General features: G+C 39.4%; 1 protein-coding gene across 2 annotated transcripts in view; it reads left to right on the top strand.

The window, feature by feature from the left end:
• Positions 1-27,800, top strand: part of LOC124118013 (dentin matrix acidic phosphoprotein 1-like) — a 397,126-nt gene that overhangs the window by 149,501 nt on the left and 219,825 nt on the right. For both annotated transcript variants that reach the window (XM_048396585.1, XM_046480046.2), the window contains exon 5: positions 3,935-4,032. In XM_048396585.1, coding sequence (XP_048252542.1) covers positions 3,935-4,032 — 98 coding nt within the window. The remainder of the gene's footprint in view (positions 1-3,934; positions 4,033-27,800) is intronic.

Here is a 27,800-nt window from a genome sequence, read left to right as displayed (position 1 = left end):
ATGATGGACGTAAGATGACTTTCAACACAATCAGAGCAGCACACTGTCACTTGTGGTATTTACTATGATGGACATAAGATCACTTTCAACACAATCGGAGCAGCAAACTAACGCTAGTGGTATTTACCATGATGAACATAAGATCAAATCAGCTCAATCAGAGCAGCACACTGTCGCTAGTGGTATTTACCATGATGGACGTAAGATCACTTTCAACACAATCAGATCAGCACACTGACACTAGTAGTATTTACCATAGCAGACAGACAGTCACTAGCGGCATTAACCATGATGGACGTAAGGTCATTTTCAGCACAATCAGAGCAGCACACTGATACTAGTGGTATTTACCATGATGGACGTAAGATCACTTTCAACACAATCAGATCAGCACACTGACACTAGTGGTATTTACCATGGCTGACAGACAGAAGGTCACGTCAAGCAGGTATCAGGTCAGCACACTGACACTAGTGGTATTTACCATGGCTGACAGACAGAAGGTCACGTCAAGCAGGTATCAGGTCAGCACACTGTCACTAGCGGTATTTACCATGATGGACGTCAGATCACTTTCAAGACAATCAGGTCAGAACAGTGTCACTAGCGGCATTTACCCATGATGGACGTAAGATCACTTTCAACACAATCAGATCAGCACACTGTCACTAGTGGTATTTACCATGGCAGACAGACGGTCACGTCAAGCAGGTATCAGGTCAGCACACTGACACTAGTGGTATTTACCATGATGGACGTAAGATCACTTTCAACACAATCAGAGCAGCACACTGTCACTTGTGGTATTTACTATGATGGACAGATGGTCACATCAAGCAGGTATCATGTCAGCACACTGACACTAGTAGTATTTACCATGGCCGATTGACGGTCACGTCCAGTTACAGGGCTAGAACTTAACTCTAAAGCTTCACTAGCCAAGGTAAAATTAAATGCTTTTGTAATTTAAAAACAATGGGGAATTTTGGAAATTTGTACAAGCCTGCAGGGATTTGTAGTAGCCCCTGACATTTGGTATTTGTTTTGTTTATTGTGGAATTCAACACATATGTTCCATTTTTACAATATAATAAATTTTTTATTAATTTTTTTTTTTTTCAAATCATTTTGGTGTTTTCGAATGGAAAATATTTTTATATCAAAGCTGACAGCAACTTTTGTTAAGGATGTATGCTTGTATGGATTTTTGTTCACTGCACAACTTGAACTGTCATAATTCTTCTGAATACCATACCTCTTTTACATTATAGACATAAATTCCTGTTTATGATGAGACTGTGTGATAAACAGAATTAATGGAAATATGGTCTACAGAGATTAATCGACCTTCCTTGAAAATGTCACAATCAGGATGTTTGTCATCAACACTTTTCTTTGTTTGATATGATTAGCATCAATCCGGACTCATACAAGTAGCCACACACACACATACACACACACATGTGCATGAACGTCGCTATATAAGTGCAGTAATCTTGGATGCGACGTTAAACCCCACCTTCACCTCAAAGGTTCACCTCAAAGTAGTTGACAAGTTTACCTTGCACAATAAAATGAATTCTTTCCCCCATCTTTCTTTAGATGGACAGTCAGATTCAATAACAAAGATTTTAGAAATACCTATGATCTAAGAAAAAAGTTAAGTACTCATAATACAGACAAGCAGATATCCTTAAGTGGCTATCTTTCTGTTGGAATGGTCCTATAACATACGCTTTTGTGACTTCTGTCTGCACTGCCTTTGTCACTACTACTGGATCCAGTGTAGCACTATGATTGTTTTTACATTCTGTTGTGGACTGTGGAATATCCGACATTAAGGGGTCAAAGCCATGTTGCAATCCGTTGACGAGATATGTTGCAAATGGAGGATGGGGATGGGAGGCAAGTTCTGCCTGTATATCCTGTACGTTGATAGGAGTGAGATGAACTGCTACTGTACCTCCGCCCTCTTCGCCAGTCATATCCGGGAAAGTTAGTCAAGCTTGAGTGTCCCGTCTTGACTTGGGAGAATTTGCTCAATTTACCTGTCCGTGATTCTAGGCATAACAATTGAGACACACATGAAGGTACACACAGTTCGCTCTTGGACAGTCCTGGTGATTGAAATTATTGCAGACCTCACATCCGTTTGACTCAACTCGAGGCCGTCCCCTGGTGTTGTTTCTGTCTGTCGCCCCCTGCCTATCGGAGATGACAGTTTTGTCCAAGAAAAGGTTAGACCTATCTTCATTGGGTGATGCTGTGGCATGTGGTACACGATCAAGAACGTCGACCCGAAGAACACATCCCGTACAAACGTGTGTCCCTCATGTCTCATCGAATGCTCTGGCGACTAACAACTTATGATAGTCATAGTGCGCAGTGCCCCCATACAATGTAGCTAGTTCAATCAGAGTTTGTTCATGTCCGTCCAACTGTTTACGTTTTGCATCATTTGTGTCGCAGTAAAGGTCCTTATATATGGCAAAGGCCTGGATGAATTCGGCTAGGGTCAGTGCACGAGTGACCCTCATATCCTCTTTCAATTGGTCGACATTGCCATCATATTTGGCCATTCTTGCATCTAAAGTGTTTGGGTTGGGTAATAATAGCAAAGCAAGGTTGCAATACTTGCAATCTTTGATCTTCTTCTTGAGCACTGGAGTGACAGAGTGAATCTGTGGCCGAGAATCAAAAGGCACTTCGTGGCTTTAGTGATCTGGTAGGCCCATAGCCACATGATCGGTTGGCACTCTCTGTTGACTAGTCATGTTCGCTTTCATGCTTTGTAACTCTGCTAGTTCACGTTGTAGACTTGTAACACTAACAGTGACAGGAGGCACGGAGTTGGTCACATTATCCACATTGTCAGACACAACACTGTCTGGTAGCCTGGTCCCACTGACAAGGACATCTGGATTTCTGCTGTGAGATAGTCCAGCCTCAACAATCACCGGAAGTGTAGCTGCTGGCTTTGAATTAGCACTCGGACCATAGCTGTCAGACGAGGTCACCGTCACTGATACTGGCCATCTGTGTTGATTCCCTTGCAGCAACTTGCAGCTTTTCCTTGGCCAATTATTCCGTACCTTCAGCCACGTTCCGCCAGTTGTGAGCGTAACTCGGCCATTGTAAGATACGGTGGACTGCTGGGTCGCACAGTATTGCGTCTGGAACTGTCAGCATTGGGACTGGCTTCAATGCCCTGAGGTCTGATTTCCGCATGGATGGTATATGATAAACAACACGGCTCAGTAGCTTCAAACAATTGAGGAAGTACCCTCATGCAAGGCTGATGGGTTAATAAAGGTAAACACTGTGACGTCATGTCCGGCTTACTGGGCATGCACTGACTGTTTGGAAGTGGAATTGTGGGGTATAATACTGTATCATAATCCAGACGGATAAAAACAAATTTTGATAATAGAGGTTTTGGAAATCGTGTTGATTATTACGGTAATGGGGTGACTGGCATGTAATTGCGGTAGATTAAATAGGCACGAGTAAGTACTGTTGTTGTTGCACAAACTGACATATTAAATTACCATTATGTATCCCAAAACAGGAAGTGACAATACAGGTACAACTACTCTTGGATAGTTGATAGTGAAGAGGACGTCTGCTGAAAACTGAAGATATATTTATTATGTGATGACCACCAACATACAGGATAATGACAATGATGTAATGGAGATGGTATTCTTAGAATTATTAACAATGATAACTATTGATTTGATTTTCCCAGACCAGAAGTATTTCATTAGATGAGAAGTTTATTTCCTTCTTTATTAGGCCAACTGAAGGTGTGTGTTTAGTTATGTTTTAGGGGCTTTAAGGTGATTGTGGGCTGATTCTGCAAACACCTCTGGTTTAATGCTATTGTTGTAATGTTATGCATATGGAGATAATGATGTCATTTTTTTTTTCATAGATGGCCAATTGAGGCATACAGTGACAGATGAAGCATTCATATTCAAGGTATCAGAGGAACATTCATTTAACCAGCAGAGATATGAGGCTCTTGGAGAGGTATGTACAAATGTAGTCCATAGCATCCAGTTAATGACTTACTTGAATTTTGAATTGATCCTTCACCCCCAGGATTATATGTTCCTCCTCTTTAACCCTCAAGTTTTGTAACTAATCCTGCATTACATGTTAATGCATTCCCTGCTTACCTCTTGATCCTTGTGATTGATCCTGCTGAAGAGAGAAAAGTTTCGTTCCATTCTGAAGCAGGACCCTCCTAATCACTAGCTGCCACGTCATACCGGAAGTGTTAAGAAATCAAGATTACAGAAGTAAAGATATGTAGATGTAAGTAGATGCTTCCATTAAGATTACACAAGTAAGGATATGTAGATGTAAGTAGATGCTTCCATCAAGATTACACAACTAAGAATATGGCTAGATGTAAGTAGATGCTTCCATTAAGATTACACAAGTAAGGATATGTAGATGTAAGTAGATGCTTGCAACAAGATTACACAACTAAGGATATGTAGATGTAAGTAGATGCTTCCATCAAGATTACCCAAGTAAGGACATGGCTAGATGTAAGTAGATGCTTCCATTAAGATTACACAAGTAAGGTAGGTAGATGTAAGTAGATGCTTCCATCAAGATTACACAACTAAGAATATGGCTAGATGTAAGTAGATGCTTCCATTAAGATTACACAAGTAAGGATATGTAGATGTAAGTAGATGCTTGCAACAAAATTACACAACTAAGGATATGTAGATGTAAGTAGATGCTTCCATCAAGATTACCCAAGTAAGGATATGGCTAGATGTAAGTAGATGTTTCCCTCAAGATTACACAACTAAGGATATGGCTAGATGAAGTAGTTGTTTCCATCAAGACTACACAACTAAGGATATGGTTAGATGTAAGTAGATGCTTCCATCAAGATTACACAAGTAAGGATATGTAGATGTAAGTAGATGCTTCCATCAAGATTACACAACTAAGGACATGGCTAGATGTAAGTAGATGCTTCCATCAAGATTACACAACTAAGAATATGGCTAGATGTAAGTAGATGCTTCCATCAAGATTACACAAGTAAGGATATGTAGATGTAAGTAGATGCTTCCATCAAGATTACACAACTAAGGATATGGCTAGATGTAAGTACATGCTTCCATCAAGTTACACAACTAAGGATATGGCTAGATGTAAGTAGATGATTCCATTAAGATTACACAAGTAAGGATATGTAGATGTAAGTAGATGCTTCCATTAAGATTACAGAACTAAGGATATGTAGATGTAAGTAGATGCTTCCATCAAGATTACACAACTAAGGATATGGCTAGATGTAAGTAGATGCTTCCATTAAGATTACACAAGTAAGGATATGTAGATGTAAGTAGATGCTTGCAACAAGATTACACAACTAAGGATATGTAGATGTAAGTAGATGCTTCCATCAAGATTACCCAAGTAAGGACATGGCTAGATGTAAGTAGATGCTTCCATCAAGATTACACAAGTAAGGATATGTAGATGTAAGTAGATGCTTCTATCAAGATTACCCAAGTAAGGATATGTAGATGTAAGAAGATGCTTCCATCAAGTTTACCCAAGTAAGGATATGGCAAGATGTATATAGATGCTTCCAACAAGATAACACAAGTAAGGACATGGGTAGATGTAAGTAGATGCTTCCATCAAGATTACACAACTAAGGGCATGGCTAGATGTAAGTGATGCTTCCATCAAGTTTACCCAAGTAAGGATATGGCTAGATCTAAGTAGATGCTTCCATCAAGATTACACAAGTAAGGATATGTAGAATTAAGTAGATGCTTCCATCAAGTTTACCCAAGTAAGGATATGGCAAGAAGTAGGTAGATGCTTCCATCAAGATTACACAAGAAAGGATATGTAGATGTAAATAGATGCTTCCATCAAGATTACACAACTAAGGGCATGGCTAGATGTAAGTAGATGCTTCCATCAAGATAACACAAGTAAGGAAATGCAGATGTAAGTAGATGCTTCCATCAAGTTTACCCAAGTAAGGAAATGTAGATGTAAGTAGATTCTTCCATCAAGATTACACAAGTAAGGATATGTAGATGTAAGTAGATGCTTCTATCAAGATTACCCAAGTAAGGATATGTAGATGTAAGAAGATGCTTCCATCAAGTTTACTCAAGTAAGGATATGGCTAGATGTATGTAGATGCTTCCATCAAGATTACACAACTAAGGGCATGGCTAGATGTAAGTGATGCTTCCATCAAGTTTACCCAAGTAAGGATATGGCTAGATCTAAGTAGATGCTTCCATCAAGATTACACAAGTAAGGATATGTAGAATTAAGTAGATGCTTCCATCAAGTTTACCCAAGTAAGGATATGGCAAGAAGTATGTAGATGCTTCCATCAAGATTACACAAGAAAGGATATGTAGATGTAAATAGATGCTTCCATCAAGATTACACAACTAAGGGCATGGCTAGATGTAAGTAGATGCTTCCATCAAGATAACACAAGTAAGGAAATGCAGATGTAAGTAGATGCTTCCATCAAGTTTACCCAAGTAAGGATATGGCAAGATGTATATAGATGCTTCCAACAAGATAACACAAGTAAGGACATGGGTAGATGTAAGTAGATGCTTCCATCAAGATTACACAACTAAGGACATGGCTAGATGTAAGTAGATGCTTCCATCAAGTTTAGGCAAGTAAGGATATGGCAAGATGTATGTAGATGCTTCCATCAAGATTACACAAGTAAGGATATGGCAAGATGTATGTAGATGCTTCCATCAAGTTTACCCAAGTAAGGATATGGCAAGATGTATGTAGATGCTTCCATCAAGATTACACAAGAAAGGATATGTAGATGTAAATAGATGCTTCCATCAAGATTACACAAGTAAGGACATGGCTAGATGTGAGTTGATGCTTCCATCAAGATTACACAAGTAAGGATATTGCAAGATGTATGTAGATGCTTCCATCAAGATTACACAAGTAAGGACATGGCTAGATGTAAGTAGATGCTTCCATCAAGATTACACAAGAAAGGACATGTAGATGTAAGTAGATGCTTCCATCAAGTTGACCCAAGAAAGTTCATGGCCAGATGTATGTAAATGCTCCCAACAAGATAACACAAGTAAGGACATGGCTAGATGTATGTAGATGCTTCCATCAAGATTACACAATTAAGGACATGGCTAGATGTAAGTGATGCTTCCATCAAGTTTTCCCAAGTAAGGATATGGCAAGATGTATGTAGATGCTTCGAATTTAACCCAAGTAAGGATATGGCTAGATGTAAATAGATGCTTGCATCAAGATTACACAAGAAAGGATATGTAGATGTAAGTAGATTCTTCCATCAAGATTACACAAGTAAGGATATGGCTAGATGTAAGTAGATGCTTCCATCAAGATTACACAACTAAGGACATGGCCAGATGTAAGTAGATGCTTCCATCAAGTTTACCAAAGTAAAGATATGGCATGATGTATAAAGATGCTTCCATCAAGATTACACAAGAAAGGATATGTAGATGTAAGTAGATGCTTCCATAAAGTTTACCCAAGTAAGGATATGGCTAGATGTAAGTAGATGCTTCCATCAAGATTACACAAGTAAGGATATGTAGATGTAATTAGATGCTTCCTTCAAGTTTACGCAAGTAAGGATATGGCAAGATGTATGTAGATGTTTTCATCAAGATTACACAAGTAAGGATATGTAGATGTAAGTAGATGCTTCTATCAAGATTACCCAAATAAGGATATGTAGATGTAAGAAGATGCTTCCATCAAGTTTACCCAAGTAAGGATATGGCTAGATGTAAGTGATGCTTCCATCAAGTTTACCCAAGTAAGGATATGGCTAGATCTAAGTAGATGCTTCCATCAAGATTACACAAGAAAGGATATGGCAAGAAGTATGTAGATGCTTCCATCAAGATTACACAAGAAAGGATATGTAGATGTAAATAGACGCTTCCATCAAGATTACACAACTAAGGGCATGGCTAGATGTAAGTAGATGCTTCCATAAAGATAACACAAGTAAGAAAATGCAGATGTATGTAGATGCTTCCATCAAGTTTACCCAAGTAAGGATATGGCAAGATGTATATAGATGCTTCCAACAAGATAACACAAGTAAGGACATGGGTAGATGTAAGTAGATGCTTCCATCAAGATTACACAACTAAGGACATGGCTAGATGTAAGTAGATGCTTCCATCAACTTTAGGCAAGTAAGGATATGGCAAGAAGTATGTAGATGCTTCCATCAAGATTACACAAGAAAGGATATATAGATGTAAATAGATGCTTCCATCAAGATTACACAACTAAGGGCATGGCTAGATGTAAGTAGATGCTTCCATCAAGTTGAGGCAAGTAAGAATATGGCAAGATCTATGTAGATGCTTCCATAAAGATTACACAAGTAAGGATATGGCAAGATGTATGTAGATGCTTCCATCAAGTTTACCCAAGTAAGGATATGGCAAGATGTATGTAGATGCTTCCATCAAGATTACACAAGAAAGGATATGTAGATGTAAATAGATGCTTCCATCAAGATTACACAAGTAAGGACATGGCTAGATGTGAGTAGATGCTTCCATCAAGATTACACAAGTAAGGATATTGCAAGATGTATGTAGATGCTTCCATCAAGTTTACCCAAGTAAGGATATGGCAAGATGTATGTAGATGCTTCCATCAAGATTACACAAGTAAGGACATGGCTAGATGTAAGTAGATGCTTCCATCAAGATTACACAAGAAAGGACATGTAGATGTAAGTAGATGCTTCCATCAAGTTGACCCAAGAAAGTTCATGGCTAGATGTATGTAAATGCTCCCAACAAGATAACACAAGTAAGGACATGGCTAGATGTATGTAGATGCTTCCATCAAGATTACACAATTAAGGACATGGCTAGATGTAAGTGATGCTTCCATCGAGTTTACCCAAGTAAGAATATGGCAAGATGTATTTAGATGCTTCCAACAAGTTTACCCAAGTAAGGATATGGCTACATGTAAATAGATGCTTCCATCAAGATTACACAAGAAAGGATATGTAGATGTAAGTAGATTCTTCCATCAAGATTACACAAGTAAGGATATGGCTAGATGTAAGTAGATGCTTCCATCAAGATTACACAACTAAGGGCATGGCTAGATGTAAGTGATGCTTCCATCAAGTTTACCCAAGTAAGGATATGGCTAGATGTAAGTAGATGCTTCCATCAAGATTACACAAGTAAGGATATGTAGAATTAAGTAGATGCTTCCATCAAGTTTACCCAAGTAAGGATATGGCAAGATGTATATAGATGCTTCAAACAAGATAACACAAGTAAGGACATGGGTAGATGTAAGTAGATGCTTCCATCAAGTTTACCCAAGTAAGGATATGGCAAGATGTATGTAGATGCTTCCATAAAGATTACACAAGTAAGGACATGGCAAGATGTATGTAGATGCTTCCATCAAGTTTACCCAAGTAAGGATATGGCAAGATGTATGTAGATGCTTCCATCAAGATTACACAAGAAAGGATATGTAGATGTAAGTAGATGCTTCCATCAAGTTGACCCAAGAAAGTTCATGGCTAGATGTAAGTAAATGCTCCCAACAAGATAACACTAGTAAGGACATGGCAAGATGTATGTAGATGCTTCCATCAAGTTTACCCAAGTAAGGATATGGCAAGATGTATGTAGATGCTTCCATCAAGATTACACAAGTAAGGACATGGCTAGATGTAAGTAGATGCTTCCATCAAGATTACACAAGAAAGGACATGTAGATGTAAGTAGATGCTTCCATCAAGTTGACCCAAGAAAGTTCATGGCTAGATGTATGTAAATGCTCCCAACAAGATAACACAAGTAAGGACATGGCTAGATGTATGTAGATGCTTCCATCAAGTTTACCCAAGTAAGGATATGGCAAGATGTATGTAGATGCTTCCAACAAGTTTACCCAAGTAAGGATATGGCTACATGTAAATAGATGCTTCCATCAAGATTACACAAGAAAGGATATGTAGATATAAGTAGATTCTTCCATCAAGATTACACAAGTAAGGATATGGCTAGATGTAAGTAGATGCTTCCATCAAGATTACACAACTAAGGACATGGCTAGATGTAAGTAGATGCTTCCATCAAGTTTACCCAAGTAAAGATATGGCATGATGTATAAAGATGCTTCCATCAAGATTACACAAGAAAGGATATGTAGATGTAAGTAGATGCTTCCATCAATTTTACACAACTAAGGACATGGCTAGATGTAAGTAGATGCTTCCGTCAAGATTACACAAGAAAGGATATGTAGATGTAAGTGATGCTTCCATAAAGTTTACCCAAGTAAGGATATGGCTAGATGTATGTAGATGCTTCCATCAAGATAACACAAGTAAGGATATGTAGATGTAATTAGATGCTTCCTTCAAGTTTACGCAAGTAAGGATATGGCAAGATGTATGTAGATGTTTTCATCAAGATTACACAAGAAAGGATATGTAGATGTAAGTAGATGCTTCCATCAAGATTACACAAGTAAGGACATGGCTAGATGTAAGTAGATGCTTCCATCAAGATTACAGAACTAAGGATATGTAGATGTAAGTAGATGCTTCCATCAAGATTACACAACTAAGGATATGGCTAGATGTAAGTAGATGCTTCCATCAAGATTACCCAAGTAAGGACATGGCTAGATGTAAGTAGATGCTTCCATCAAGATTACACAACTAAGGACATGGCTAGATGTAAGTGATGCTTCCATCAAGTTTACCCAAGTAAGGATATGGCTAGATGTAAGTAGATTACACAAGTAAGGATATGTAGATGTAAGTAGATGCTTCTATCAAGATTATGTAAATGTAAGTAGATGCTTCCATCAAGATTACAGAACTAAGGATATGGCTAGATGTAAGTAGATGCTTCCATCAAGATTACCCAAGTAAGGACATGGCTAGATGTAAGTAGATGCTTCCATCAAGATTACACAACTAAGAACATGGCTAGATGTAAGTGATGCTTCCATCAAGTTTACCCATGTAAGGATATGGCTAGATGTAAGTAGATGCTTCCATCAAGATTACACAAGTAAGGATATGTAGATGTAAGTAGATGCTTCCATCAAGTTTACACAACTAAGGACATGGCTAGATGTAAGTAGATGCTTCCATCAAGATTACAGAAGTAAGGAAATGCAGATGTAAGTAGATGCTTCCATCAAGTTTACCCAAGTAAGGATATGGCAAGATGTATACAGATGCTTCCAACAAGATAACACAAGTAAGGACATGGGTAGATGTAAGTAGATGCTTCCATCAAGATTACACAAGAAAGGATATGTAGATGTAAGTAGATGCTTCCATCAAGATTACACAACTAAGGACATGGCTAGATGTAAGTAGATGTTTCCATCAAGTTTACCCAAGTAAGGATATGGCAAGATGTATCTAGATGCTTCCATCAAGATTACACAACTAAGAACATGGCTAGATGTAAGTGATGCTTCCATCAAGTTTACCCAAGTAAGGATATGGCTAGATGTAAGTAGATGCTTCCATCAAGATTACACAAGTAAGGATATGTAGATGTAAGTAGATGCTTCCATCAAGTTTACCCAAGTAAGGATATGGCAAGATGTATATAGATGCTTCCAACAAGATAACACAAGTAAGGACATGGGTAGATGTAAGTAGATGCTTCCATCAAGATTACACAAGAAAGAATATGTAGATGTAAGTAGATGCTTCCATCAAGATTACACAACTAAGGACATGGCTAGATGTAAGTAGATGCTTCCATCGAGTTTACGCAAGTAAGGATATGGCAAGATGTATGTAGATGCTTCCATCAAGATTACACAAGTAAGGATATGGCAAGATGTATGTAGATGCTTCCATCAAGTTTACCCAAGTAAGGATATGGCAAGATGTATGTAGATGCTTCCAACAAGATTACACAAGAAAGGATATGTAGATGTAAGTAGATGCTTCCATCAAGATTACACAACTAAGGACATGGCCAGATGTAAGTAGATGCTTCCATCAAGATTATCCAAGTAAGAAAATGTGGATGTATGTAGATACTTCCATCAAGATTACACAAGAAAGGATATGTAGATGTAAGTAGAGGCTTCCAACAAGATAACACAAGTAAGGACATGGCTAGATGTAAGTAGATGCTTCCATCAAGATTACAAAAGTAAGGACATGGCTAGATGTAAGTAGATGCTTCCATCAAGATTACACAAGTAAGGTCAGTAGATGCTTGCAAAAAGATAACACAAGTAAGGACGTGGCTAGATGTGAGTTGATGCTTCCATCAAGATTACACAAGAAAGGATATGTAGATGTAAGTACAGTCCGTTTGACTCCAAATGAGAACTATGAATTGCAAAATAACTCGAAATCCAGAAAAGTGGATGATACATCAATACGGTACTTGGCCATGAATACCCTGTACCCAACAAAATCTGAATTTTGTTTATTTAAAGACCCATGACGGATGAATTTCTTTAAGAAACTATCATGTAATTTTGTATAGAAATGTGTACATGACACGTACGGGGGACAAACCGTGGAAGACACAGCGCAAGCACGCATGCACTGCACGTTCTGTGGTAGGGGAAATGACAGCATTAGAGGGGCCGTCTCATGATAGTTTCAGTCGCAATCTGACTCGCTCATGCCATAGATCTCGTCGTCGGAACTGCTGGTGCCTGAAACGACTGCCACTATTATAGGTTGGACTGTTGCTGGCCGTAGTACTCGTGACCAATAACGTGGCTCTATCTCGTCCAGGACTGTGGCCATACAACGCCTCCATGTTTCTACTGTTACCCGACCAAGGGATTCCTTTACGAGTTGTTCAACGTCTCGAATTTGAACGTTGTGTTCGATCGTCCAACGTCACCCTTGACGATGCCCCATACCAACTCGATTGGATTCAGGTCGCAGTGATAAGGTGGCAGACGTAAGACAGCGTGACCCTGACCCTTGATGTAACTGTCAACTTTATACACGGGGTCAGGTTTCATAGTTTTGATGATTTCATAGAGCTGTGGTTTCGTCGCTCGAGAAGGAAAGGTAATGTTCCTCCGTTGCAGTCAAGTAACCATGTCTCCTTTACGGTTATTAGAGGTTGGAGTCTTGCTTTCTGGATCCTGCACACTATGATACGGTGCATTGTCCATGACAATGAGAGACTTGGTAGGCAAGGCAGGGACTAATTTATCTTTCACCCACTCCAGAAATACATTGCCGTTCACTTCTGTCTGGTAGTCCCTGTTGTCTTTGGCCTTGGCTCTAAAGACGAGGTCACAGTCTGGGAGAAAACCCTGACTAGCAGAACCAGCATGGAGAACTATGAGTCTTTCACCCTTTCCCATTGGTAACTTTCTACCAGATTCCTTACAGTCACCACTGGGTACCCACTGACTGCTGGCTGTGTGTGACGCATTTACCCATGTCTCATCTAAGAAGACGGGCTCATATCCTTCTTCACGTTTCTGCTTGATGGTACGAAGGTAATGATTTCGGAGACGAACAATGTCAGACCGTTCACACAACACAGCCCTATTTTCTCCAGTTATCTTTTTGTATTTGTAACCAAATGTATGCAACAGCTGCCATAGTTTGAACTTTGTAACACGTAAATCATGGTCAGTTTCAAGGTGTTTCTTCAAAATTCTTAGGGACAGGTAATTATTTTCTGAGTGCAGTTTAACAATTGCACGTCTGACTTGATCCCTCTGAAAACTGTCTAATTTATCAACCTTGTGTGTTTTTTACATGTTCCCTACCTCCTTGGCCTGACTATTTGTATCTCGTCGACTAACAACATTTTAAAGTTTCTGAGGGGACATACCAAGAGCTTTTGAAGCTCGTTTCAAGAATTTATTAATTGCATAAAAAGGCTTTGCTCTTTCTGCTTCACTTCTAAAGAAATCATACACATTCAACATCAACTGTTTAACATCTGCTGAGAAGCGCATCTTGTCATTGAATGAACACGGTCACTGTGGAGCACGTGTAGACCGTGCTTGCGCTGTTCCTTCCACGGTTTCTCCCCCTACGTATCATGTACACATTTCTATACCAAATTACATGATAGTTTCTTAAAGAAATTCATCCGTCATGGGTCTTAAAATAAACAAAATTCAGATTTTGTTGGGTACAGGGTATTCATGGTCAAGTACCGTATTGATGTTTCATACGATTTTCTGCATTTCGAGTTATTTTGCAATTCATCGTTCTCATTTGGAGTCAAACGGACTGTAGATGCTTCCATCAAGATTACACAAGTAAGGATATGTAGATGTAAGTAGATGCTTCCATCAAGTTTACCCAAGTAAGGATATGGCAAGATGTATGTAGATGCTTCCATCAAGATTACACAAGAAAGGATATGTAGATGTAAATAGATGCTTCCATCAAGATTACACAACTAAGGACATGGCTAGATGTAAGTAGATGCTTCCATCAAGATTACACAAGTAAGGAAATGCAGATGTAAGTAGATGCTTCCATCAAGTTTACCCACGTAAGGATATGGCAAGATGTATATAGATGCTTCCAACAAGATAACACAAGTAAGGACATGGGTAGATGTAAGTAGATGCTTCCATCAAGATTACACAAGAAAGGATATGTAGATGTAAGTAGATGCTTCCATCAAGATTACACAACTAAGGACATGGCTAGATGTAAGTAGATGCTTCCATCAAGTTTACGCAAGTAAGGATATGGCAAGATGTATGTAGATGCTTCCATCAAGTTTACCCAAGTAAGGATATGGCAAGATGTATGTAGATGCTTCCATCAAGATTACACAAGAAAGGATATGTAGATGTAAATAGATGCTTCCATCAAGATTACACAAGTAAGGACATGGCCAGATGTAAGTAGATGCTTCCATCAAGATTATCCAAGTAAGAAAATGTAGATGTATGTAGATACTTCCATCAAGATTACACAAGAAAGGATATGTAGATGTAAGTAGAGGCTTCCAACAAGATAACACAAGTAAGGACATGGCTAGATGTAAGTAGATGCTTCCATCAAGATTACACAAGTAAGGTCAGTAGATGCTTGCAAAAAGATAACACAAGTAAGGACGTGGCTAGATGTAAGTTGATGCTTCCATCAAGATTACACAAGAAAGGATATGTAGATGTAAGTACAGTCCGTTTGACTCCAAATGAGAACTATGAATTGCAAAATAACTCGAAATGCAGAAAAGTGTATGAAACATCAATACGGTACTTGACCATGAATACCCTGTACCCAACAAAATCTGAATTTTGTTTATTTAAAGACCCATGACGGATGAAGTTCTTTAAGAAACTATCATGTAATTTTGTATAGAAATGTGTACATGACACGTACGGGGGACAAACCGTGGAAGACACAGCGCAAGCACGCATGCACGCATGCACTGCACGTTCTGTGCTAGGGGAAATGACAGCGTTAGAGGGGCCGTCTCATGATAGTTTCAGTCGCAATCTGACTCGCTCATGCCATAGATCTCGTCGTCGGAACTGCTGGTGCCTGAACCGACTGCCACTATTATAGGTTGGACTGTTGCTGGCCGTAGTCCATCTCGTGACCAATAACGTGGCTCTATCTCGTCCAGGAATGTGGCCATACAACGCCTCCATGTTTCTACTGTTACCCGACCAAGGGATTCCTTTACGAGTTGTTCAACGTCTCGAATTTGAACGTTGTGTTCGATCGTCCAACGTCACCCTTGACGATGCCCCATACCAACTCGATTGGATTCAGGTCGCAGTGATAAGGTGGCAGTCGTAAGACAGCGTGACCCTGACCCTTGATGTAACTGTCAACTTTATACACGGGGTCAGGTTTCATAGTTTTGATGATTTCATAGAGCTGTGGTTTCGTCGCTCGAGAAGGAAATGTAATGTTCCTCCGTTGCAGTCAAGTAACCATGTCTCCTTTACGGTTATTAGAGGTTGGAGTCTTGCTTTCTGGATCCTGCACACTATGATACGGTGCATTGTCCATGACAATGAGAGACTTGGTAGGCAAAGCAGGGACTAATTTATCTTTCACCCACTCCAGAAATACATTGCCGTTCACTTCTGTCTGGTAGTCCCTGTTGTCTTTGGCCTTGGCTCTAAAGACGAGGTCACAGTCTGGGAGAAAACCCTGACTAGCAGAACCAGCATGGAGAACTATGAGTCTTTCACCCTTTCCCATTGGTAACTTTCTACCAGACTCCTTACAGTCACCACTGGGTACCCACTGACTTCTGGCTGTGTGTGACGCATTTACCCATGTCTCATCTAAGAAGACGGGCCCATATCCTTCTTCACGTTTCTGCTTGATGGTACGAAGGTAATGATTTCGGAGACGAACAATGTCAGACCGTTCACACAACACAGCCCTATTTTCTCCAGTTATCTTTTTGTATTTGTAACCAAATGTATGCAACAGCTGCCATAGTTTGTACTTTGTAACACATAAATCATGGTCAGTTTCAAGGTGTTTCTTCAAAATTCTTAGGGACAGGTACTTATTTTCTGAGTGCAGTTTAACAATTGCACGTCTGACTTGATCCCTCTGAAAACTGTCTAATTTATCAACCTTGTGTGTTTTTTACATGTTCCCTACCTCCTTGGCCTGACTATTTGTATCTCGTCGACTAACAACATTTTAAAGTTTCTGAGGGGACATACCAAGAGCTTTTGAAGCTCGTTTCAAGAATTTATTAATTGCATAAAAAGGCTTTGCTCTTTCTGCTTCACTTCTAAAGAAATCATACACATTCAACATCAACTGTTTAACATCTGCTGAGTAGCGCATCTTGTCATTGAATGAACACGGTCACTGTGGAGCACGTGTAGACCGTGCTTGCGCTGTTCCTTCCACGGTTTGTCCCCCTACGTGTCATGTACACATTTCTATACCAAATTACATGATAGTTTCTTAAAGAAATTCATCCGTCATGGGTCTTAAAATAAACAAAATTCAGATTTTGTTGGGTACAGGGTATTCATGGTCAAGTACCGTATTGATGTTTCATACACTTTTCTGCATTTCGAGTTATTTTGCAATTCATCATTCTCATTTGATAATATGTCAGTCCTAACCACATTGTGTGGTATGTTTACATTCGAGTGTACTGGAAGTGACCTCTGAACTTGACTATGTGTGCGCATGCGTGAGCGGAAGCTGGGGCAGAGATGGGAAAAAGTTGACAGGAAGCAGCGTGTTTACGGATGGCGGGGATTTGACATGAACTGTCAGTGGTGTGTAGAATGAGAGAAGGGCTAACCAGGGCCAACAGTGGAAAGGGCCATAAAGGTAATTAACATTGGTAGCAGAGCGTGGTTGCGGGAAAACGGGACTAGCAATATGGCACATGGTTACAAGAATCCCCCGACTTTGACAAATGAGATGGAATATGAGACGTGGAAAAACGAACTTGAAATATGGTGTCACATGACCGAGGTTGTAGAGGAAAAACAGGCACTCGCAGTCTCACTGGGATCACTTACGGGACAAGCTAGGGCAAAAGCAATGGCAATTGATGTGAAAGACTTGAATTCCAAACGGGGTTTGAAAATTCTTGTCCAAGCACTTGATGAACTTTATAAGAGGGACACTGTTGACTTAGCATACACGGCATACAGGGATTTTGATAGTTTCACAAAGGCTGAAGAAATGACAATGTCAGAATTTATCATTGAATATGAACGGCGATATACCCAGTGTAAGAAATATCAGATGGTTTTGCCAGATTCAGTACTCTCATTCAAGTTGCTTGATTCATCAGGATTGACTCAGAAAGAAAGACAGTTAGTTTTGACAGCAGCTAACGATAGAAACTTTGAATCTATGAAATCAGCATTGAAGAGAATATTTGGTAATGTTAAAAGTCAGGATTCTGACAGTGCCATATGTGTGAAACAGGATTCAGCATATTACACAAGAAATAGCCAGAGTGGTTATAGAGGACGTCAACAAGGACAGAGATACTCGGGTCCAAGGTACAGGAATGAGCCACGTGACAGATACAGTTCAGCTTACAGTGGTAATAGAAATGATACACCTGAAAGGGGAACGAATCCAATTAACAGGTTTGGAAAGCGCAGCCGATGTGTAATTTGTCAGTCAACTTTCCATTGGGCTAAAGACTGCCCACACCAAGAGAAACCAAGAAACAATGAGGAAGTGAAAATGATAGAAACAGAAGAACAGACAGAGCAATGTAACTTGACACTGTTTACAAAGGAGCAAAGTACGGAGAACAAAATTCTACTAACAGAAGCATTTGGATGTGCAGTATTAGACACTGCCTGTACAAGTACAGTGTGTGGACAGCAATGGTTGGACCAATACATAGAGACACTCAGTAGTCAGGAAAGGGATGAAATTATTTCAAATCCTAGCAATAAGAGCTTTAGATTTGGAGATGGAGTGAAAGTTTTCTCATCATCCAATGTTATGATACCAGCAGTAATTGGTGACACTCAGTGCACTATAAACACAGAAGTTGTAGAATCGGACATTCCTCTTTTGCTTGGAAAACCATCACTGAAGAAAGCTGGATTAATTCTTGATTTACCAAATGACACAGCTATCATGTTTCATAAACCAGTGAACTTAGAACTGACATCAACTGGACATTATTGCATTGATCTAGTTGGACAAAGAGATTTTCCTGCTGAACAAACTTCAGATCGTGGCCTGGAGCAGTGTACAGTTGAACAGTTAGATTCAGAAGCACTCTTCATAAAAGAAAATATTGGTGAAAAGGATCAAAAGAAAGCGCTGGAGAAGCTTCACAAGCAGTTTGGACACGCCACAGCGGAAAGATTACAGAGGCTTATTCAAAATGCAGGGAATAAAGATCCCGACATCTTGAAGACACTAACAGAAATAGTTGAGAAATGTGAAACATGTGAAAGGTATAGGAAACAACCAACTAAGCCAGCAGTTGGATTTCCTAAGGCTACAGATTTTAATGAGACAGTGGCTGTTGACTTACACGAACTTGGAAAGGGCATGTGGTATTTTCACATTATTGATGAATTTACCAGATTTAGTGCTGGAGCTATTATTAGAAGTAAGCAATCATCAGTGTTTGTTCAGAACTTTATTCAGCACTGGATAAGTATTCATGGAGCACCACAAAAACTCTTAAGTGACAATGGAGGAGAATTCAACAATGCTGAAGTGAGAGACATGTGTGAGAATTTTAACATTGAAGTAAAGACCACAGCAGCTGAGAGTCCATGGAGCAATGGATTGCTTGAACACCACAATCAGACTTTGACAAATATCATGAGAAAGGTGAAATCTGAGAAGAACTGTGACTGGGAAACGGCACTTAGTTGGGCATTAATTGCCAAGAACAGCCTCAGTAACATTTCTGGATACAGCGCATACCAGTTGGTTTTTGGACGAAACCCAAATTTACCATCAGTTTTGACTGACAAGGCACCATCGCTCGAGGGCACCACAACAAGTGCAACTGTGGGAAAACATATTAATACAATGTTTGCATCAAGACAGGCTTTCATAGATGCTGAAAGTTCTGAAAGATTGAGAAGAGCCCTCAGAAAGCAGATTCGTCCAGTTGCTGGAAATTTTGAGACCGGTGACAAGGTCTACTTCAAGAGGTCAGATGATCCTAAATGGAAGGGTCCAGGAACTGTGATAGGACAAGACGGTACTGTGGTTTTCGTGAGAAATGGAGGAATTGTGGTGAGGGTTCATAGAAGTAGAATGAGGCGTTGTGTAGAAAAGGAAATTTCTGAAAATAACAATGAACATAATGAGAGGCAAGTAGAACAAGAGGAAACTGTGCAAAGACATGATAGTGTCGAGGAAGACAGAGACCTAGAGATACAAACAAAAGAACCACAGATAGGAGAAGTTTCTGAATTGAACAATCTACAGGAACGATTATCACAAATAAAGTCTGGGCAGACAATTTCATATGCACATCAAGACACTGGAGATCAAGTCTGTGCAAAAGTTCTTAGCAGAGCAGGAAAAGCAACAGGCAAAAACAGGAGCTAGTACAACTTAGAATTCATGAATTCTGAAATGCAAGGTATAAGTCAGTCAGTTGATTTGTCCAAGGTAGAAGAATTGCGGATAATCCCCTGTGAAATCATGGAGGAAAACGTCATGATTACAGAAGAAGTTGCATGGACTAAACCCAAGCTAACTGAACTTGATAATTGGAAGGAAAATGGAGTTTACAAAGAAGTTGTCGATGATGGGCAAAGATGTGTGTCAACCAGGTGGGTCTGTACACTTAAAGAAACACCAGAGAAGATCATACCTAAGGCAAGGTTAGTTGCCCGAGGATTCGAAGAAGGTGAGAATACGGACTTTCAAAAAGATTCCCCAACATGTGCTAAAGAATCGCTGAAACTTATCTTGGCAGTATTTTGTCAGAAAAAATGGAAACCTCATTCAATGGATATTAAAACTGCATTTCTTCAAGGTGAAGAGATGAAGAGAGACGTTTACATTAGACCTCCGAAAGAAGCAAACGTACCTGGAAAACTCTGGCATCTTCAGAAGTGTGTCTATGGACCAAGTGATGCATCACTACATTGGTATCAGAAAGTCAAGTCAGTCATGTTGAAACTAGGAGCTAAGGTATCGAGAGTTGACCCAGCAGTATTTTTCTGGGAAGGACAAGATCAAGAAACTGTTGGAATATTGGCATGTCATGTTGATGACTTTAGTTGGGGTGGATCTGCAGAATTCAGATCAAATGTAATGGAATCTGTGAGATCACACTTAAAGGTTGGAAAAGAAGAAAACCAAGCTTTTCAATACTTGGGAATGAACTTATCTTGCCAGGACGGACACATTTTCTTACATCAACAGAAATATGCAGAAAGCCTCAACTTTGTCCAGATTGATAAATCTAGATCCGCTCAGAAATCTTTACCCCTGAACGATATTGAGAAGCATGAACTCAGATCCAAGATAGGACAAATACTGTGGATAGCTAAACAGAGTCGGCCTGATGTTATATTTGATGCTTGTCGACTAGCAGCATGTACGAAGGATGCCAAAGTTGAACATCTTTTGACAGCAAACAAGATTATTAGGAAGATTAAGTCAGAACATGTCAACCTGAAATTTCAAAATGTACGAAAGGAACTTTCACTTATAGTTTTCAGTGATGCTTCATTAGGAAACCTGCCAGATGGAGGCACACAGGGTGGACACATGATTTTCCTCACAGGCAGTACAGGAAAGGTGACACCTTTATGTTGGAACTCGAAGAAGATTCGTCGGGTGGTGCGAAGCACACTGGCTGGTGAAACTTTGGCGATGGCCGATGGTATTGATACAGGAGTGTACCTATCAATGTTGTTTGGAGAACTGAGTGGTGAGAAACACAACAGAATGACATTGACCTGTATCACAGACTCTAAATCACTGTATGATGCTCTAAAATCCACTAAACCTGTTAAAGAAAAAAGACTGAGAATGGAAATAAGTGGGATCAAGGAGTTAGTGGAATCTGGACAGATAGGAGATGTGACAGGGGTGGGGGTCACAAATAACCAGTTGGCAGACTGTCTGACCAAAGAGGGCGCTTCACCTATGAAGTTACTACGGGTCCTTGAAGGAGGAACTCTGTGAAGATATTATTATAAACTGCATCATCTTTTAACCTGTTTTTAAGAAGATCTTAAAGAAAAAACAAAAAACAAAATATGTTTGTTGGAACAGTCTGCATCCTTCTTTTACATAAAACTATTTTATACAAATCAAAAACATTTGAGGTTATATGTGAAGAAACTGTTCTTGAGATATACTGTACAGAGACTGTTCAGAGACTGGAAACTGTTCTTGGGATATACTGTACAGAGACTGGAAACTGTTCTTGGGATATACTGTACAGAGACTGGAAACTGTTCCTGGGATATACTGTACAGAGACTGGTTTTAAGAAATTTATTTTTACTTTTACCAATAAAGTCTGAGGGAAGGCTTTACATATTAACAAATGAAATTTTGACACAGCCAGCAAAGTTTGTCACTCCAGCCTTATCACATTTGAAGACAAACTTTATAGAAGTGGGAGATTGATAACATGTCAGTCCTAACCACATTGTGTGGTATGTTTACATTCGAGTGTACTGGAAGTGACCTCTGAACTTGACTATGTGTGCGCATGCGTGAGCGGAAGCTGGGGCAGAGATGGGAAAAAGTTGACAGGAAGCAGCGTGTTTACGGATGGCGGGGATTTGACATGAACTGTCAGTGGTGTGTAGAATGAGAGAAGGGCTAACCAGGGCCAACAGTGGAAAGGGCCATAAAGGTAATTAACACGTCATGGGTCTTAAAATAAACAAAATTCAGATTTTGTTGGGTACAGGGTATTCATGGTCAAGTACCGTATTGATGTTTCATACACTTTTCTGCATTTCGAGTTATTTTGCAATTCATCGTTCTCATTTGGAGTCAAACGGACTGTAGATGCTTCGATCAAGATTACACAAGTAAGGACATGGCTAGATGTAAGTAGATGCTTCCATCAAGATTACACAACTAAGGATATGGCTAGATGTAAGTAGATGCTTCCATCAAGATAACACAAGTAAGGATATGTAGATGTAAGTAGATGCTTCCATCAAGATTACACAAGTAAGGATATGTAGATGTAATTAGATGCTTCCATCAAGATTACACAACTAAGGACATGGCTAGATGTAAGTAGATGCTTCCATCAAGTTTACCCAAGTAAGGATATGGCAAGATGTAAGTAGATGCTTCCATCAAGATTACACAAGAAAGGATATGTAGATGTAAGTAGATGCTTCCGTCAAGATTACACAAGTAAGGACATGGCTAGATGTAAGTAGATGCTTCCATCAAGATTACCCAAGTAAGAAAATGTAGATGTATGTAGATGCTTCCATTAAGATTACACAACTAAGGACATGGCTAGATGTAAGTAGATGCTTCCATCAAGATTACACAAGTAAGGAAATGTAGATGTAAGTAGATGCTTCGAACAAGATAACACAAGTAAGGATATGTACCGTATATGACCGCGTATAAGCCGAATTTTGAGGACCAGAAAAAAGATTCTGTTGAAAGGGGTCGGCTTATCCACGGGATACACTTTATGATAGTATTTTTCAGATCGTGATCTGTCAGAAACATCGCCTGAATGACGGTCCGATAGATTACAACTTTCCGAAAGTTTGTTACTACTTCCGATAATAAGTTTTCAATTGAATGTTCAAAGTTTATCGTTCTTCATGAACTCCACAATCTTTACATGTAACAATATATGTAATTCACAGCTATAATATATAATCCCCAGATGAAATCGCCAATAGCTATTACATACGTTTTGCAAAGTTCATAAATTGATAGTGAACAAATGTCTACCTTTATTAAAAGATGCAAATAAACAACTGTATCGGCGAGTTATTTTGTTCGCCATTTGCAAAAACATGTGATCAGCTGTTTCCTGTGACGTCACAAACGGTGACCACTGTGATTGCTTCCTGTTGTTTAAAAAGCAACACGGTACACAAGGAAATGAGCACTGATAATAACGGGCCGATTGGTATTGTCATGTTGTTTACACAAACATTTTCAAGTTGTGGGTGCTTAGCGATCGTGTTGGGAGTAGGGGCTTAATTCCTTTGTTTTCGAGAGATTAGTTTAATAAACTGGAGAAGCCTGTGAGTAAGTGATGGTCATTCAATGTGTTCATAGTATGATAGTTTATTTAATTCAATTGGATTAACATACAATAGTGGTGTAAAGGGGCTTATAAAAGTTGGTATATTTTAACTGACTGACAATCTCATCACGAATTTAAAACGAAAACGCCATGCTTACAATGCTGAATTCAAACTGCGAGTCTTCGCTCTAGCTGATATATTTTCTCACGGGTTCATAATTCTATATACACCGATTCACAAAATGGCGCTTCGTTGTTGATGGCAACATATAACGATCATTATGAGATTAAAAAAAACCAAGAGGAACAGCTTCCCACATTATGAAAGTGGATGACTGGTTTGTTAAATCTTTATTAGAAATAATAATGACTTTTTCAATATAATTACAACGTTTTCCATGTTATATTTTTTAATATCTGCGAGTACCGGCACATGTCTTGCAGTCCGACTTCACAGTGTTTTTTGCCTTTCACTTCCTGGTTCGGCTTATCTGCGGGTCATACCATTTTCTCTCGTATTTCAATGGTCAAGTTAGCACCTCGGCTTATCTACGGGATCGGCTTATCCGCGGTCAAATACGGTAGATGTAAGTAGATGCTTCCCTCAGGTTACACAAGTAAGGATATGTGGATGTAAGTAGATGCTTCCATCAAGATTACACAAGTAAGGATATGTAGATGTAAGTAAATTCCATCAAGATTACATAAGTAAGGATATGTAGATGTAAGTAGATGCTTCCAACAAGATAACACATGTAAGGATATGTAGATGTAAGTAGATGCTTCCATCAAGATTACACAAGTAAGGATATGTAGATGCTTCCATCAAGATTACACAAGTAAGGATATGTAGATGTAATTAGATGCTTCCATCAAGATTACACAAGTAAGGATATGTAGATGTAAGTAGATGCTTCCAACAAGATAACACAAGTAAGGATATGTAGATGTAAGTAGATGCTTCCCTCAGGTTTCACAAGTAAGGATATGTGGATGTAAGTAGATGCTTCCATCAAGATTACACAAGAAAGGATATGTAGATGTAAGTAGATGCTTTCATCAAGATTACACAAGTAAGGATATGTAGATGTAAGTAGATGCTTCCATCAAGATTACACAAGTAAGGATATGTAGATGTAAGTAGATGCTTCCATCAAGATTACACAAGTAAGGATATGTAGATGTAAGTAGATGCTTCCATCAAGATTACACAAGTAAGGATATGTATACTGAACAACAAAAGTTCCTGTGACATTGAATAAGATTTAATGGAAAGTTATGTTTTTTACCAAATCTGAAACAATTTCTGTTTGGAACAGATGAAAAACTCCTGTAAATGTTCAATTGTTTTCATTTGCCATACTGTCTTCAGAAAATGGGTGATTTCATAAAAAACATGAACATGCCAAAATGTCAATTTACAAATCAATGGCATCAGTGTCCACCTTTGGTTGCGATGCAAGCAACCCATTTTTGTCTCTTGGAATGGACCAGGCGTCGCACAAAGTCCTGTGGGATATCTGTCCATATCTGCTGGAGCATGTTTTGAAGTTCCTGAAGTGTCTGTGGAACACTTGGTAGACGTCAAAGGCGCCAATCCATCTCATCCCACATGTGCTTGATTGGTGAGAGATCAGAGGAGCGAGCCGGCCAGGGGGTGACGTTCACATTGTTTTGTTTAAGAGAATCCTGAACAAGTCGAGCAATATGAGCCCGGGTGTTGTCATGTTGAAAGGTAATGCCTGGGCCATGACGACGCAAAAACGGTAGAACAACAGGGCCGATGATCTCGTCGTGGTAGTGCTGTCCATTGAGATTTCCCTCTACCACTATCAAACGGGTCCTCTGTCTTGCTGTAATTCCACCCCATACTAAAACGCTGCCACCCCCGAACCGATCTTCTTCCATGACACATTGATTGACGTAACGTTCACCTCGACGTCGGTACACTCGAATCCGTCCATCGCTGTGACTGAGGTGAAAACGAGACTCGTCAGTGAATAGAACTTGTCCCCACTGCATGGCCGTCCAGAGTAGACGCTGTCTGCACCACTGTAGACGTGCTTGACGGTGGTTTCCTGTCAAAATAGGACATCTGGCGGGTCTTCTGGTGACAATCCCTGCACATCTGAGGCAATGACGTAGGGTTTGTGAAGGTATTCGTCGAAGGCCAGGGATGCTTCTTGCAGTCACTGTTGCTGGCTGGAATTGATTTCGTAGGTGAGTGGTTCGAATCCAGTTGTCTTATCGATTATTGGTAACGCACGGCCTGCCACTCCGAGGATGGTCTCTGACTGCATTCGTCTGTTGCCAACGTTGCCATAAACACCAAATGGTGTTTCTGTGGACGTGAAATTGTCTTGCAACATCGCGTTGACTCGATCCTGCTTCAAGCATACCAATGGCTCACAGACGCTCATTTTTGGACAGGCGTTGCATTTCATAATGTTGAATAATTGCGTAATTTTGTTGTTTTTCTGAGTTGTTGTTGTCAGCACGATGCTAAACAATGCATCTGGAATCCTGTTAACACACATGTTTTTATACCCATTCTTGGATAGTGAAATGCATGGGGCATGGATAAAAGAAAGCTTTTGCATTGAATGCCTGCTTTTCTGTAGCAGTTGCGTTTTTGTGACTTGATTCCATACATGTACTACAATACTGAAAACCTAACTTTACTTTTTGAAAAATACACTAAAATATTGGTGTCACAGGTACTTTTGTTGTTGAGTATATATAAGGTAGTGGAGGTAGTTGACACTGAAATAGTTTGACTGTTTGGTGTACTTCAAATGAAGGGCTGGAACGTCTTTGTAATTCTTCTCTTGTTATTTTAAGCTTTTAAGATTTATATTAGTGTTATATTGACTCCATACATGTACTACAATATTGAAAACCAAACTTTACTTGTTTGAAAAATACACTAAAATATTGGTGTCACAAGAACTTTTGTTGTTGAGTATATTTAGGGTGTGTCTGTGTTTTCACACAGTTTTCGCGAGTTATTTTATAACATACTGGTAGGCCTAGCTTTGAAAATTTTGTACATACGTGCACAAATAATCGCAATAATTACAATATTAAGGTATCAGTATCAAACTTAGTATTAATAAACACCATTTTTATCAACATTAATTTTTATCTATCATTAATTGTTCAACATTTTGTTGTGATTCTCCGCGGTCACATCAATCAAGTGATGAAGTTGTGCCTTTTTTCGATGACATTGTTTCCTTATATTTTTCATTAAAAGTCTTTCAATATTATGGATTACTGCTGAATAGAACATCATGTTATTGTTTGAATTCTTACAGCTTGCCGCAAAAGTTTAAATCATATTCGTCGAAATTTGCAGATGAAATGGTGTCCCCAAGGAAAACAAAATCACACTTATTCATTTTCACATGTCTCCCAGTGAGGTGTTCAAATGTCAAATTTATTATTTTAGTTTGTGCACAAACAACTAGTACCTTAGCCGCAGCTTCTCGTGCTTTATGTATCCTACAACGTCATATATTTTTATTATGAACTGTCATCACTTGTACATCGTACTCCATTTTTCTGCTATGGATCAGGTTACACTTTACCTATCCCACAATTCAATTCCTTGTCGGCAACGCATGCGCAAACCCATGCTTCTGACGTCACTCACTAAAGCCTATTTAACCCTTCACCTACCATCCGCTCATTCTCGTTTCTATCAAAGCCATCTCGTTTATGCTTCTCGTCATCGGCCTTAATCTCGATGTTATTTTGACATCCATTACCGTGTCGTGTTGCCTATTGTCCTACTCTGGGCCAACATGTCTGAGACAGAGGGAAACAACCCCTTTCGTCTAGACGACCTTGTAAAGGCAAAAGTGTCAGCGGCTCAACTTTGACCCCAGATCACAACAAACAAGATGGCGACCTCACACCTCGCTCCAGTCGACCTAGCCGGGCAACCCCCCCGTATTTGACTGCGGCCGACCTGAGAAACCGACTATCACAGCTGGGAATGAAAGTGCCTACCATGTGGACTCGAAAATTCCTCCTCCAGCTCTACAACGAGAATGTGTCA

Source organism: Haliotis rufescens, unplaced genomic scaffold (genome assembly GCF_023055435.1).
Source record: "Haliotis rufescens isolate VD_foot unplaced genomic scaffold, xgHalRufe1.0.p SCAF_1, whole genome shotgun sequence".
NCBI classification, from domain to species: Eukaryota; Metazoa; Mollusca; class Gastropoda; order Lepetellida; family Haliotidae; genus Haliotis; species Haliotis rufescens.
This window is presented reverse-complemented; position numbering and strand designations above follow the sequence as displayed.